Source organism: Paramormyrops kingsleyae, chromosome 16 (assembly GCF_048594095.1).
Source record: "Paramormyrops kingsleyae isolate MSU_618 chromosome 16, PKINGS_0.4, whole genome shotgun sequence".
Lineage (NCBI taxonomy): Eukaryota > Metazoa > Chordata > Actinopteri > Osteoglossiformes > Mormyridae > Paramormyrops > Paramormyrops kingsleyae.
The window spans coordinates 8,491,558-8,507,014 of NC_132812.1; the positions used below are offsets into that span (position 1 = coordinate 8,491,558).

The 15,457-nt window shown below is 42.1% G+C and overlaps 1 protein-coding gene across 3 annotated transcripts in view; it reads right to left on the reverse strand.

The window, feature by feature from the left end:
- Positions 1-303: 303 nt before the first annotated feature.
- LOC111849083 (E3 ubiquitin-protein ligase SH3RF3-like) overlaps positions 304-15,457 on the reverse strand; it is a 118,748-nt gene continuing 103,594 nt past the window's right edge. For 2 of the 3 annotated variants that reach the window (XM_023821646.2, XM_023821644.2), the window contains exons 9-10: positions 10,683-11,020; positions 304-7,779 (exon numbers count right to left, since the gene is read on the reverse strand). In XM_023821646.2, the coding sequence (XP_023677414.1) occupies positions 7,611-7,779; positions 10,683-11,020 (507 nt within the window). In that variant the 3' untranslated portion in view covers positions 304-7,610. The remainder of the gene's footprint in view (positions 7,780-10,682; positions 11,021-15,457) is intronic. The other variant, XM_023821645.2, reaches the window with a different exon arrangement.

The window sequence follows — 15,457 nt, forward strand, 5'->3', positions numbered from 1 at the left end:
TTTGGATCAGCCATGTCTAATGATGTTAACTGACTCACTAGTAAATCTCTTTTACCTGCTGCTGATCAAGTAAGAAGTTCACTTCTGATGTAAAACTTAATTGCACCAACAGTAACATTATGTAATAGCATGTTATCTGCATTTAGTTATGTTATTTCCACCCAAGGGCAAATACTCACTTTTAACTACAATAATGTGTCTTAATTCACTAGTAAAAGAACCACTAAACTAATTTTATTCAAGTAAGAGGTCCACTTCTTGTGTAAAGTTTGTTCTGTGCCCCTGCAGTAACACCATGTAATGGCCATGTTACCTGCATTTATTCATATTTCCACTCAGTACAACAATGCAATTATTTAAAAACACAGGTTAACTTACAATCATAGCAATAAAATTAGTAGAAAATGTCTATTTTTAAAATCTGTTACAAACCCAGTCACATTTCAGTTATATTATTAATTAATTGCTTATTTCTTTCAACATTAATTTTCAACATAAATTTATTTCTATGCCAGCTACAGGAAGTGACCACTTCTTTGTAGCACCAGAATTGATTGCTGTAGGGGGAAAAGATGTTTTTCTTTTTCCCTGAGGAAGAAGTTTTTGAGAATCATACATACTTTTTCTCTCAAAGACTTGAAGAAATATGGAACTGGCAATCATTTCCTTCTGAGCTTTTGCTTTTTAGATCTAAAGTAAAAACAGACAAATTCTGGCTCATTGCTTTTACAGAACTAAGGGGTGCATGTAGGCATTGGTGGTGATGTTATGCTTTATGACATGTCTAAAACATGTGGAATCTAGTAAGGACAGGAATCCTGAAGAATTCATTAGCAGAAGACTTACCAGTGGTTATTTTATCTGCCTCATAGGAAATGACTGTGTTACTGAACCTTTTTCAGACTGCAGCCTGGCCAACAACAACATATAACATTTTCTCATAGATCTGACCAATCTATTCCTAATAGTGCCAGAATTCAATCACAAGCTTAGCTGAGACCAATGTAAGCAGACAATCTCTAGCACCAGAATTGTTTTTTTTCTGTTCAGCAGGTATGACTAGAAGTTTGTAGTTAACCGAAGGCTTTTTAAAAACTTTAAAAAGTGCGATATCCACAGAGCAACAAGCTTAGTTCATGGGAGATAATATTAATATATCAGAACAGTACTATGGAATACCACTAGAGGGCGTCAAAGAATTATTTTAATCATGAAAGCAAACTAAATATTGCCGCGAATACAAACGGTGCAAAAGAGCGTAAGGAGACATTGAAGAATTAAAATTCTGCTTCGAAAAAATGTCGCGAACAAATCTGAAAGCCAATACATAGAAAATTCCCTCGAAAACCTAATATGAAAATTGGCTGAATTTCAGCCCTAAACTCAATATCTTCATAGCAATACATGAAGCTCAATGTGAGAATGGATATGACTTACATGGTTTTAAATGAACATAACAATAGACAAGTTATCAAGTTCTAGAGATTTTTAGTGTTACTGCAGGTAATGGGTCCAGGCCAGACCTGTGTAGGTGCTATTACTGACATGGCAAGCTTGTCTGAAATGAGGCAGCTTGTCTGAAACAGTAAAATTTCCATGCTGAGGTGGGGGCATAAGTGCAAGTCTGATTCCAGACTCTCCAAAATGTCACTCGTTCTTCTGGTCCTGCTAAAGTTAGGAAGATAGTGCAGACATTCAGATGTTAAACTGCAGCACCATCTGAAGCGAAAACCGGTTACCACGGTAACAGGCAGAAGAGAAGAGGAAAGACGGGTTTTTGAGCCTTGTAGACTAAACAGGTCAGAGTAAGACCCGCAGTCATTTAACTCTTATACTCCTTTTCATTACTGGTCAAAAATGTCATTACATATTTCATGAATTTTAATGAAATCGTGAATAAATACACACAAAAATATAAATATATATTTTCCCCAGAAAAAAATACTGTTATTAGAAAATTAGAGCTTTGATGGCAATAATCAGAAATGTATGAAGTGGGCAGCGGGAGTCACTAAAAGAACAACAGCCATTACACATGTATCAGTGGGTATGCAGTTAGAAACGCAGCCGCGCTTTTATCTTGGTTTATGCACAGATTGAGATGTGTCTGAGATGCCCTTTATTTCTCACAGCAGAATCAATGATAGCTCTTCAAGAAGGATCAGAGCTTCTCAGTGTCATGCACACTGAGGTAGTTGATTAAATTTTGTTCATTCTTTTTGGTTTTTTGAAGGACAAGGCCAATTTCTCAAGCCTATTTATGGTGGGAAATGAAGAAGGTAATTTATCAGGAAATGGCAAATTTAATACTTCTCTGGAACAATTTATGTTTGGTATTGAAAACTTTATGTCCAGTCATCTATCCTACCTTCTTGCAACTGAATTATGTCCCATGTATAGTGTTTATTAAGCTCCCCAGCCTCATTCTGCCCAGTATAAGAGCAGTAAACAAAACTAGCATCAATAAAATTGACTGATTCAGAACAACCAAGAAACAGACCCTGGTGTATAGCTCTGAGGGTTAGAACTGTGATCGAAATGTCGCTGGTTCAAATCCCATGACCAGGAGAAGTGATTTCACCATTGGGCCCTTGAGAAAGCTTCCTAGACCCAACTGTGCCATAGATTCCAGTTTGTGCTGCTATCTGATCCTCACTTGTATGTTGCTTTGGACAAAAACCATCTGCTAAATAACAGGCAACGCACTAATGTCCAGCACCTAGAATTATTTTAGCAGACAATTGTCAATTTTAACAGGAGATTTTTTTTACTATATATGAAAAAGTAATATATGTATTATGTGTATACCTATATTGCATAATTAAGCATTAATTATACAAGATAACCATAATATCTTGTGGTAATAACAGGTACACAACTAGTCTGGAGTAGTTCGTTTGTCTGTCATTAATAGAACCAGAGGTGTCCAGGAATATAATGCCTTGAGGATAATGGTGAACAGCTTCACTGGTTAAAATGGTAAGTTCCGGGTGTAAGGCAAGATCTGTTGCTTCAATTATTCCAGAACAAACCAGGCTGAGTGTCAATGTGGTTGAAATAATGGAGTTAATACAAATTGGCCTACATGGAATTAATGGAAATGTGTAATTAATGTGTAACTCTGTACTAATGGATAAAAAATAAATCATTCTACAAGGGATTGTAAATAATATCCCTGTAGTAATACGGACTTGGCCTGCCATTACATAAATATTCTGCAGAATGGATGTCATTCTTCTGTTATTTCGTGAATTAGTACATTCAGTATTAGATTTTGATCTCCCAACTCATCACTTTACTTAAAGCTGTCATCTACAATGCACTATAGATACCTTTCATAATGCATTATAGTAGTCGGTATAAGAATTAATAAAGCATTACAACATCTTCTATTGACAATCAGAAGGCATTGTAGTGTTGATTATAAAACTTCATAAGCTCCAATGAAGCTGTCATCCATAATGCACTATAGATACCATCATAATGCACTATAATGGTAAGTATAATAATAAACGAAGCATTACAGCATTTTCTATTAATAGTCATAAGGCATTTTAGTATTGATTATAATACTTAATAAGCACCGATAATGCTCTCATCCATAATGAACTATAGATACTTTGCTAATCCATTATAATGATCGGCATAAGAATTAAGGATACAATGTATTGCATTATGAAGGTATTTATAGTGCATTATAGATGAGAGCTTCATAAAGCATTCAAATGCATAATAAACATGGCTATGTGTGATGCCTTTTTATAAATATGTATAGACGTGTTTATAATGATATACGCATCCCTCAAAATGTGTAATGAATGCGTTCATTGATTATTATTGACATTGCATTAATAGTTACCCATCATTCTTGTCATTTTATACTCTTGGTAGTGCACTGAAGTAATTTAAGCAACCAACTTGCTACAGCTTGTTAGTAAAATTAGAGAAATATGAATAATCACAATCCAACGAAGAACCACACGATCCACAGCCTCTCCCCCTCTTATTCAGGTTGGTGGGATGGCCCATCTTCGCCATGGTTACGGTGTAGAACCAATACATGCACTTCCTAGACCCTTACATGATCACGGCTGTGCCCATGCATTAATGCAGCAGTGAGTGCTCTCATACACGTGGTGATATTTACACATGCTGACCAAGAAGAGAAAACCAACACTGCTGACTAACAAGAACAAAAATAATCATTCAATGTAATATGGTGGTGTGATTGCGAGGTGTTTACAATTCTGTTGAATTTCACAAAGGCTGTTGCTCAGAAAAATAATGCTTGTGTACGTGCAAGAGCAGACATACTTCTACAGCAAACTGAACAGAGCAGATATCAGTCAGTATCTTCTTAACCATAAATCACCACAGATAACATATATTCCCAGTTAAAACTAAGAAACTGTCAAAATGTAAGACAATTGAAACATACCTCCAGTAGGTCTATATTACATGCAGGAACTGTACGAAGGCGACGACAGTGATGGGACAACAATACCTTGGGGACAGGGGTCCGAGACGGTGGTGTCCAAATGTGTGTGACCTTCAATGGGCCTTTGACATGCCCCCTTTGCGCAGCCTTGGGACAAACACTGTCTCTGTCACCATTTCCCCCTCTTTTGGTGCCTCTGAAGGACTGACCTGTTATTTTACCTTCTCCACCCCAGCAGAAATCTGCCATGAGGAAGTAAGCCAAGCAGCACTGTATTTTAAACCAATAGCATTTATTGCTAAACTGTACTTAAAAACAACACTCCATAGCTTATTGTACAAGACAGTGTGCACACGATCGCAAGGCTAAATGACAGACCACCAGCACTGACAGAACAGCCTCAAAAACCTGGAGTTCCTTAGCCTCATGCCAAAACGTCGCCACACAATATATATATATATATATATATATGTATATGTATATATATATTTCTTTTTTCCTTTTCTGGCAGTAACATAAAGTCTTTTAAATCAATAAAGCATGACTTTTCATACTGGACTAAACTTTACTTTTATTCTTTTTAGTACCACATACACATGTAAAAATTGAGCACAAATGTGGAACAACCCTGAATGGTACACAAACCCATGGAAAATCCGGGGAACCTTTTTTTTGTTTTTCGTTTTTTTTTTTTTTTTTAAGGATATGGGCAGCAGCTGCATAAATCTGCCCCCCAGCCCCTTCAGGATCAATGTGAGGATGAAGAGGTGAGTATGTGCTTCACACGGCACCAGGAGGCGTCCCACCCCTGGCACGAGATTCAGCGGACGCTTAAAAATACCACTGGTACATAAATGGATAAGAAAGAGTGCTTCCAGGTTGTAGCCATAAGATAATACCATCTTAAATAATGTTCCCATACACCTGAGGACTATAATTCTACTGTGCATAACACATTCTTAAGGTGGCCTCACATAAATAGACCCTCAGCTCTCCACACTGACCTCCTGCACTTTGACCCATGGGATCAGAAAGGGTCAGTTTTACCTCCATTGAGAAGATCAATTTAGTCGGGGAATTGAGACTGGGTAACGGATTATATTCTCACAGACGCTCCTGGTCTCCCACAGATTGTGCTGTCGCAGGGGAGGAAAACATCACCCCAGCTCCATTACTCACTCAGACAGAGCTGTACCATCAGAGAACTGGTCCGACCTCATTCATACACCTGGACTGGGCTGTGGTGCCAGTGAAATGCATCATGGGATCATATCAGGAAATGGTCCTCACTGATGCCTGTGACATTATCACTGTAAAGACTAGGACGGTCAAATGGCATTCTTCTAGACTCTTCTGAGAATATAATCACATTCAAACTCAAATGTGCTTTAATTCTTAAAAGATTTAACCCAGTCAAGGGACACAAAAACCCTTAAAATCTGACTCCTCAGTATATTTTTACTGACATGTACTGACCAAGAGGGGGTGGGGCTTATGACCACATGACTCCCTTTATCAGGCAGAGCTAGAGACCCCCAGGCTGTGCTACAAGGCGGCAGTTCTTTATGGATAAAGGCCGGCGGTGATGATGGGATCTCATGGTCAGGTGCTTCCACGGCGAGGAAGCGCTGACGAGCATGCTGGCTCCATCTCTCCGCAGGCTCTCCCTCCAGAGGCACCGCCCAGCACAGCCACCGTAACGCTACGGAAAAGGCCTCCTGGCTATTTAATGAAAGAGCTCATTACTTAAGAGGGATGAAACGCGGCAAAGCCGCCGTCTGTTCCGTCATGCCCGCTAAGCGCAGGTACTGTCATGTACAGCGAGTGCCTGGACTCTTATATAACAACAGGGCGCGACTGATGAAGTAACGATCTGAGGCTTGTTGTGCTCCATCATTTGCCTTTGAATAAAAATCTTACTTTGAGCTGCGTCCTGTGAGCTCACTGCCAACGGGAGATAAAATACCGCGGCCTCCAGACATCCGCCGGGGAGAAGGGGGAGGGCGGGGAGCGGGGGCGGGGGGAGAGACCAAAGTGATTAATAATTCATGATAGAGTCAAAATTGTGCTTTACGGCGAGACGTTGGAGCTCGGCACTGAGCTTTGGTACGTGCCGGATTGTGCCCCCGGGGGGGGGTTGCGTGGTGGAGAAAAAACCTGTCATCTCTACAAGATGTTATTCATAAACTGAGGATATTCTTATACCCTACACTGAATTTAATCAGTGATGCTACACTTCATCTTGCCCAGTTTCCCTGACTGCCGATGTCACTGGCTTCTGAGTTAAGGACTGCTAGGCGATGGGGATTATCAGAGATGCTATTGTTCAGAAAATATGTATGTTGCCGCTGCCAAACGGATATGAAGCGATCCAGCGATCTCCATTTTCCTTGTCAAGCTCAGATCCTGAGGCACCCTTCAATGCCCTCACAGCTGAAGCTGAGACGCAGACCTGCAGGACGCTAAAGTGATGGCACGAGAAAAACGCCTTAATGGCGCTACAGACGCAAACATGCAAACATCCGCGCTTTACTGTAGCCGCTTCCCGATAAAGTGACAGTACAAAACGGGTGGAAAAAAACGAAACTTTACATTTATCAAGAGTTTGAGGTCTTCCACACCAGAGGGCTAGGTACACTCCACCACCAAAAGGGGGCGCTCTTTTTGAAAAGATGGAAGGCACTAACTTGAGCCAGACCCCTGAGCGGACAGTGGCCTCTGGGCATGTCAGTGAGGTCAGACCGCCAGCTGCAGCCCAGAGCTGAACGTGCGGTGGAGATTACAACGCCCCCGGTGAAGAAGTACTCTCTGCTTTACATTTTAGAAGAAAAAAATGAACATTTAGCAATGGCAGTGATAATAATGATTCTCCTTTTTGCTTTTGCATCATTGTGCTCCTTCTGCTGTAGTGCCATCGTTTTTGAATGGAAATCTGTAGAGATAATCTTGATGGTGTAGAAAACATTTTTTATATATATAGACTATTGTAGTAGACTACAGACTATTGTCAGCACCATGGGGGGGGGGGGCTGGATTCCTGCTTCTGAAGGTTGCAGAGTGAGGGACCCCCATGTGGCATCCACTGTGAAGGTCTATCTTGAAAGCTCGTTGGAAGAGAACCCCCCCTGCTTGAGATCTCCAGTGGACCGACCCCCCCCCCCCCCATCACTTCTCAGAAACTTTCCACAAAGCTGCCAGGGAATAAACCAGAGCGGCCCGTGCGCTGCAGGGTGCCTTTGTACCAGCCGTCCTCCCGCTTTTTGTGGACAAAGACGATGTCGCCCTCCTTCAGTTCGATCTCGGCTTCGCTCTGAGGGGGGTAGGGCACCACCACACGGTACCTGGGGAGGGAGAGGAGGACACCCCTGAAATAAGGCCCCCAGCTGGGAAGGAATGCACATAAAGAAGGAAGAAGTCATTTACGGAAGCAGAAGGAGAGATGTGCAGAGCTGTGATAGGAGAAGAATGATAATGACGCCTTGTGCCCAAATGAAATGCTTCTTTGTACTTGTTTAAATCCCCAGTGAGAGGATTTTAATTGTAGTTGCTGTTTGCTGTTAACATATACTCCTAAATCTGAATAATATACATTTTTTAAGAGAAATCACACTAGGAAGCCAATTCATTTCCTTGCTAGTAAGACTGTTATGTCTTTGGTAGCACAGTGTTCCATATCCCAAGCAAGGCAGCAGGCTGTCAGTCTGGCATTACACACCAAACATGTGTCACCATCTGTTGCTTGTCTCCTGCAGTCTGTTAGCATCTTCTGCAGAGCACAGAGTGGATGTCTGATCAGACTGTCCACACTCTTCCTTATCTCTGACATCTCAGTCCAGTCCAGATGTTTGCATCATAATCCAACTCTACTCCCACCACTGTAATACTGCAAAATCATATTCAACACCATCAAACCTCAACATACCCTCACAGCTGCCAACCGTGAACACATCTCCTACCACAGCCTCCATCCATATCCATATCCCCGTTAATACCACCTTCCAAATTCCACATCTATCACAAACCCCACCCGTGTCCACATCACCTTAAACACTTTACAAAATCCACATCACCTACCACAGCCTCCATCCATGTCCACATCACCCTTAACACTTCCTTCCAAATCCCACCTCCTACCACAGCCACCATCCATGTTGCTGTGTGAAATCAACCAAGGGGAAACTCTGCAGATTCTCTAAATTCTATCTTCACATTGAAGGTGCTAATCCTTGCAGGGGGTCCAAAGTGACATTTTTTTCATGGGCCCAGAATTACTAGCTGCACCCCTGGGCTGAACAGGACAGTAATATCAAGCGAACCACCTACTCATTCAGCAATCACACTGATTAAGTTTCATTTCAGCTGAGAATTACTGAGATATGAACTGCAGTCAAAAAAGATTTTTAGTAAAATCTATCTTGGCAGAAGGTCAAGCATGAGTACAAAGCCCAACGAAGAACCTAATGTGCATCTCACATTCACAGACATGTTATATCCAACAGAAGTAGCTGAGCACAAATGAAAGAACAGCACATCATTTCTGCATTGATTTCCCTCTGAGGGACACACATTTCAGCCTTGTAATTACTTCAGTAAAAGTGAAGCAATATCTGTACTGTCTCGACCTGACATCCACAACCTCCAGCTTGCAGTGAAAAGAAAATCAATTAATGATTTTTCTTATCCCCACAGTCATAAATTATCTGGACCTTAGTTCTCAGAAAAAAAACCTACAATAGGGTCTACAACAGGAGCGAAGATGAAGACACTGCATGGGTTTATTCAGGCACCGCTGCATTTGTGCCTCTGTGTGGAGGAGGCGTTACGTGCCAACCCACAATGTAATGAGTGTGGGTGAATCTTCATAGATTTATCTGCTCAGACTGCGATTTGCAAGGAATGATTATAGCCATCGACCAAACCATCAAGGCCCCAACACTAGCATATGTGGCTCCAAATGTCTGGGTAGCAGATGTTTCAATACGGTTTTCGCATAAATAATAACATGCCAGGATTGATCAATTGAATGTTTCAACCAAAAATGACTTACACCATCCATACTTTGGTATTTGTCTGGAGCATTTAAGCCCCTCCTGGGACTCGCAGAGACCACGTCTCCAACCAGCAGCCACCCGCAGAGACCATGTGCATAAATATGAAAACGCTTCAGCCAACTTCGTCACCCCAGATCACACGGGCGCTTGCACCAGTGTGGTTTGGGTGGAGTTTGGGGAGGGCTGGGGTGAGAGGATATGACTTATCCATCTTGGAAGGTTGTATCTCACATTCAGCGTTTTTGGCCCCAGTTCATTTTTCCTAAATTGTCCTATGAAAATCAGAATACTGTTTTTGCATTTGCGTGCAGAAACACTGATTAGGGCAGGGGGGCATATGTACCCCTCATCTGTGCAGTTACTAAAAGACCCCACAAAGTTTTGTGTGACCACTTCCTACAAGCCTTCTGACCCAAGTAGAAAGGTGTAGTTTGGTCATGTACTTCGATCCTTTCACAAAAACTTTGGATGAGCCAAACATAGCCAGAACTCTTGCCTACTTTCATACAGCGAGCTGGTACTGCTGTGAAAATCTGCCTGTGCAAAACAAATCAACGCATCAATTACCATGTGATCATTTTTTTCTCCAAAAGTGACTCAAAAACATGTCAGACATAGCATGCTTCCTCAAACCAGAAGTGACTGAACAGTATTAGGAGAGGTATAAATCTCAGAACAGCAGAATTAATTAAACCAGGTGCTTTACAATGATCCTCTTCTGCAGACCTTCCACCACTAGATAAATACGGTCTGGAGCAGCACTGGAGATTATGAAAGGGGGAGCTAAGCCATTATTAGGGGGAGTCTGATTTTAATGAAAATGAATGAGATCACACTATTTAAACTAATTAGTGAATAAGCCCTAGCAATGCCCCTTAATACAGTCATACTCATAAAGCAAAATCGGCAGGGTTACTTTGACATAAAGAGTTGGAGGACTCATAATTAATTGGCAGTGCTAATTTTTATAAGTAACAGAGCACTGATTTTCTCCCATTGCATTAATATAATATGCAAATTCAACAGGATGAATTCTTTGATGTTTTTCTAAATCTCAGGCGATATCTAAGGGTTTGGGTCTGCAGAAATCCACCTCAGAAGCCAACATCAGGTACCATCGCACCAAAGAGAATGGCAGAGGTGTATGAGCTAAGCCTGGTGAGGGCAGCAGTGAGGCCAGCTCTGGCACTGACCTCTCTCTGGACAGGGGCTTGGGTTCTGGACGGAGAGCGAGCAGAGCGGAGCAGGGCTGCCGGGCCGGCGGCGACACCGAGAAGTTGAGGTCCAGGGAGCCTGACTTCCTGTGCAGAGGCTCCATGCCCATGGCGCCCTGCATCTCGCTCTCGATGGGGCAGGAGCCGGCGCGCCCGTGGCTGGGTCCCGAGGCGCCCGCGACCCCCTGCGCTGGCACATCCGCGGCGGCCTGGGGCTGGGGCTCGTGGGTCGGGGACACGGACGGCGGGGAGCGGGACTTCTTCTTGGCTGCTGCCCCAGAGAGGAGTTTCAAGAAACCTCCACCCTTCCTCTCCTTCTGGGGGGAGAGACAGAGAGAAAGAGAGAGAGAGAGAGAGAGAGAGAGAGAGAGAGAGGCATATTTAATCCACCCTCAGCAAACTCAGTGTCCAATTGGGCACACAGATACAAATATAAAGAAATATAAGCTCATTATAACAGAAACAAGCAACACTTGCTAAATTTGCAAGAAACTCACCCAAAAGTCAGTGTAGGAGACATGGATAAAAGGGGTATTCCCCAGTCATATGCTATTGCTAAACATTTTTGCTGGTGGGCCAGTTACAGTGACAGGGTAAAGGAAAATGTGACCCCTGGATTAGAATCACAAACATGTATGGAAAGGTTGGTTCAAACAGCACAGGGAGGGAGTGTGGTAGGTAAACAGACTGGGTATAGCACTGTTCCAAACTCTAATTCAAAGCAGATTGAACAGAGTGTTCACCTGTGCTACATTAGCTATGGCAAGGCTTCATCAGCACCAGGAATAACAAAATTTACATTCATCACATTCGAAGGGCTCTGGTCTCCCAATGACAGCAGGCTGCTTTCGCTGCAGTTAGGCCCTGTCTCTCTGCACATCTTGGCCAGCAAAATCAAGTGACACGCTCAAAAAATATTACCCACAATGCATCTTAACTAAGATTTGTTGGTGGGCCAATGGGATTAAAAAACACTTCAAGAGGGTGGGGCCAGAGTGCGAAGTACACAAAATCATTGACCCCCCCTACTATAAACCTTGGTAAGTGCTTCTGACCATAGACCCAATAATGTAATAATGACTTCCACATTTAATAGAAAGTAACCACAAAGTAGCATGAAATGCAATTTTCATATTTATCTTTTCTTCCCTCGTCTGTAACGTGTCAGAATCATGGCTGAGATATAAACCATATCACACCTCAATTTCCGATGAACATAAATTATACTTCTGCTAATAAATCAGTAAGGAAGACAAATGAAAACATAAAATTGTAATAGTAACTTTGATTCATTGTGGGCCTCTGTAATTACAGGGAGCTGCAGGTGTTCTCTAAATCCATGCGTCCACTGCACAGATACTAATTCTCTGTACAGTGCATGTTTATAGCCTGTATAATTAACGTCATGGAAGACTTATCAGGAGACTATAAAGGACCAGTGATCGATTTCTTCTGTTCTTTGGTGGATGGTTCTGTCACCCCCTACTGATTATCATGATTATTTTATCAATCTCTCACTTGGAGATTCTATTCTGTATATTACATATATTTATATTTATGTTTACTGTATATAATATAACTTATAAAAACTTCCACACTCCCTCATACAGGCCTGGAATTTGCACCCATTTGGCCACAGGACTCTTGTTTGTTAACCACTATGCCATCTGCTGACTAATGGCAGAAATGCTACACACATAACAGAAACTAATGCTGCCCTCTCATTGGTCATAGAGGTCCCTCTCGCTATGAGCTGGGTGGCTGTCTGCTGCAGAGGAGCCAATTATCCATGAATAATCAGCACCGGGGAACATGTCAGGCTGGCTGTCAGCATGGGGGGCAGCCTCACGCCCCACTCCAGACCAACGTGGGCATAAGCTTCATTCACTTTCACATCCCTGACTGTCTGACATCCCTACAATTAGTTATACAGCAACTCCCAGCACTGACTTTTGCTCATTCGGACCATTATTAAAACAGCTGGGGCGGACTGTCATTCCCTTCAGATTCCCGCGGTAACAATGTACGGGTGTTCCGGCTCTGCATTCATAGAGACAGAGCGCTGCTGTGTCTTCACCCATCATTCTTCCGGATTCCGCTCTGGCAACGACACTCAACCAGGAAATAAACTGAACAGAAGCACTGAGGAAAGAATCTGGTCACTGCGACAAAAGGATTTTGATCCAGGTGCTTAATGGAAATTGACCTGCAGCCTGGGACACTGTAATGGGTGAGACAGTTAGGACAGTGAGTGACAGGGGCCTTAAAAAATTTGGAACATGATATGATTGGTCTGGGTGCCCAGCGATGGGCTGGCCCCCCGTCCTGGGTTGTTCCCCAGCTTCCGGGGTAGGCTCCGGACCCCCCGCGACCCAGAAGGATAAGCGGTCTGGAAAATGGATGGATGGATGATTGGTCTGGGCTTGGTGCCCAATATGATACGCCAGGGATCTTCAAATCTGGACCTCGAATCCAAATCCAGGCCTTGTTTTCAATGCTCCCAGGTAATTATTCGTTTAATAATTACTGATTCTGATTGGCCACAGAGGCTTCATACCCAGTTCACAGGTAAAGGAAGGCTGGAAAATCAGCAGGGCTCGGACCTTGAGGACCGTGATTTGAATAGCCCTGTGATGGGGGCTCTCATGGGGCCCAAAATCTCAAACGACACCGCTGCCAGCAGCACATGGATTGTCAGGGAGACCAGATCACATGGGCAGAGCAAACGCCGAAGCCGGTTATGTGGAAATCCAAGCAGAAACTCCTGGCACATCGTTAGCCAAATCATCTGCGAGAATCAACGCTAATAAATATCCATTTGTCAAATTGTGAAATCTCAGCCTCACAGTGCCTGTTGTTCATGGCTCACTCCATATGGTGGTTTTCAGTTTAGTGGATCTGTAATTTAGCAGGTGTGATGAAATATTAGTTTAATTCATCCATCCATCCATCCATCCATCTTCTCCTGCTTCTCCTGGTCCGACTCATTTGGTATTAAATTTATTGCATTGCACAATTTGAATGACATTACTGAATCCTTGTGCTAATTAGTGCCCCACTCGTATGATAATTTTGTGTCCAATAACGATACAAATTTTCATGACCTAAAAAAGTTCTGATAGCCAATAATATTGGCTGATTTAATTTTTTTTTGGTCTAAAATGTAACTGACAAAAGTTCTGCTGCTTTACTGGTTTACTTTAGAAAATGATAAATATAAAATAAATATAAAACAAGTCATTACATAAAAAAGTAAATGACATAAAGTCTTATAATACTGAACTCGCAAACAAGAGCAAGTTTAAAGTCCACTATCAGTCAATCACTAGCTAAATTTGTTATATTACAGTACATGTGATTTTATTAATGATTATACAATCTGTTTGCCGCTCAGTCGTGGTTGCACTGCTGCTGTATGTTTGGTTTTTGGTGTCCGATGACTGCATGGTGGCTCAGTAGGTGGCGCTGTTGCCTCCCAACCTTCTGGGCTGTGGGTTTGAATCTCACTTTGTGTGTGTGGAGTTTGCATGCTCTTCCTGTGTTAGGTGGGTTTTCTCCTGCAGTGCAAAGACAAGCAGTAAGTGGTGTCTATAAACTGCCTGTAGATCAGACCCTATGAATATGTTTTTTTTTCTTTTTGTGATTGTTGAGGCCAAAAATGCTTCACTGCACAGCAGCTTTTCTCAAAATTTGCAATGGCATCTTACTGCGATCTATTTTGCAGAAAATGAATTGAGAAAATTGCTAATTCAAGAAAATTTTAAAACTCCTTCCACTGAAGAAAGAGACGTAATTAGTTTCTTTGTGTATTTCTTTTTATATCAAATAAACAATCACATTTCAGTGCTCATTTTTATTTGTTTTCTGCATTCAGGAACCATGGACTCAGTTAATATATAAAAGAAAATACTATCTTTTGATTCCAGTAAGTTAAGTCTTTGTAAAATAAACTGTAAATTCAACATTAGCAACAAATAAAATCAGTCAAATACCTTAACAATGCCCATTGTTTTTATATTATTATTAGACTATTAGATGACTATGATCATCTGTGGTCTTTACAATACCTCAGCTTAACAGAATACAAAAACGACATCTTCTTAACAGAATGTGACCAATGCTTCAGGTTAAAATGCAAACAATGCATCCATTTTGCACAATGTTGTAAAGGTATGCAAAGCAGTTGCCTCCACTTCTGTGCAAAACATTTGGGAATTGTTTTCTGTGGACTTTAGCAGAAATTTTTGTTGGTAAATGAAAGGTGTTGACTTTTCAGTTCACCCATAGCGAAGCCTATAGGAGAAAACACACATGAATGCGCATAGCGAAGGCGTCACAGGTCCGAACGCAAGCAGGCTGTCAATTTGGAAATTTCTTGAAGAAAAGCTGCAGTCTGTAAATTTCTGCGATTGTAGAATGGCAAAATCCTGAAGGGACTTATAAACTGAGTATGACTTATAAACTGAATGCGAGTACTTGTATGTATGTGTCCTGTGACGGCCTGCCGTCCCATCCAGGGTGTCCCCTAGCTGGGTGTCCTTTGCTGCCTTTGACAGGCTCCCAGTCCCCTGAGACCCTGACCAGGAGAAGAAACTGGAAGATGCATGTTCAGTGGTCATATAAACCTGCCCCCCCCCATCAGGGGGCACCCTGTGCATTTTGTTTCTTACTCGTTTGCCGTCTCCTTTAAGGTGAGATAGGTGTGAATTGCCTTCCTACAACCTCCTTCTTCTCTTTCCACATAGAAAAACTGG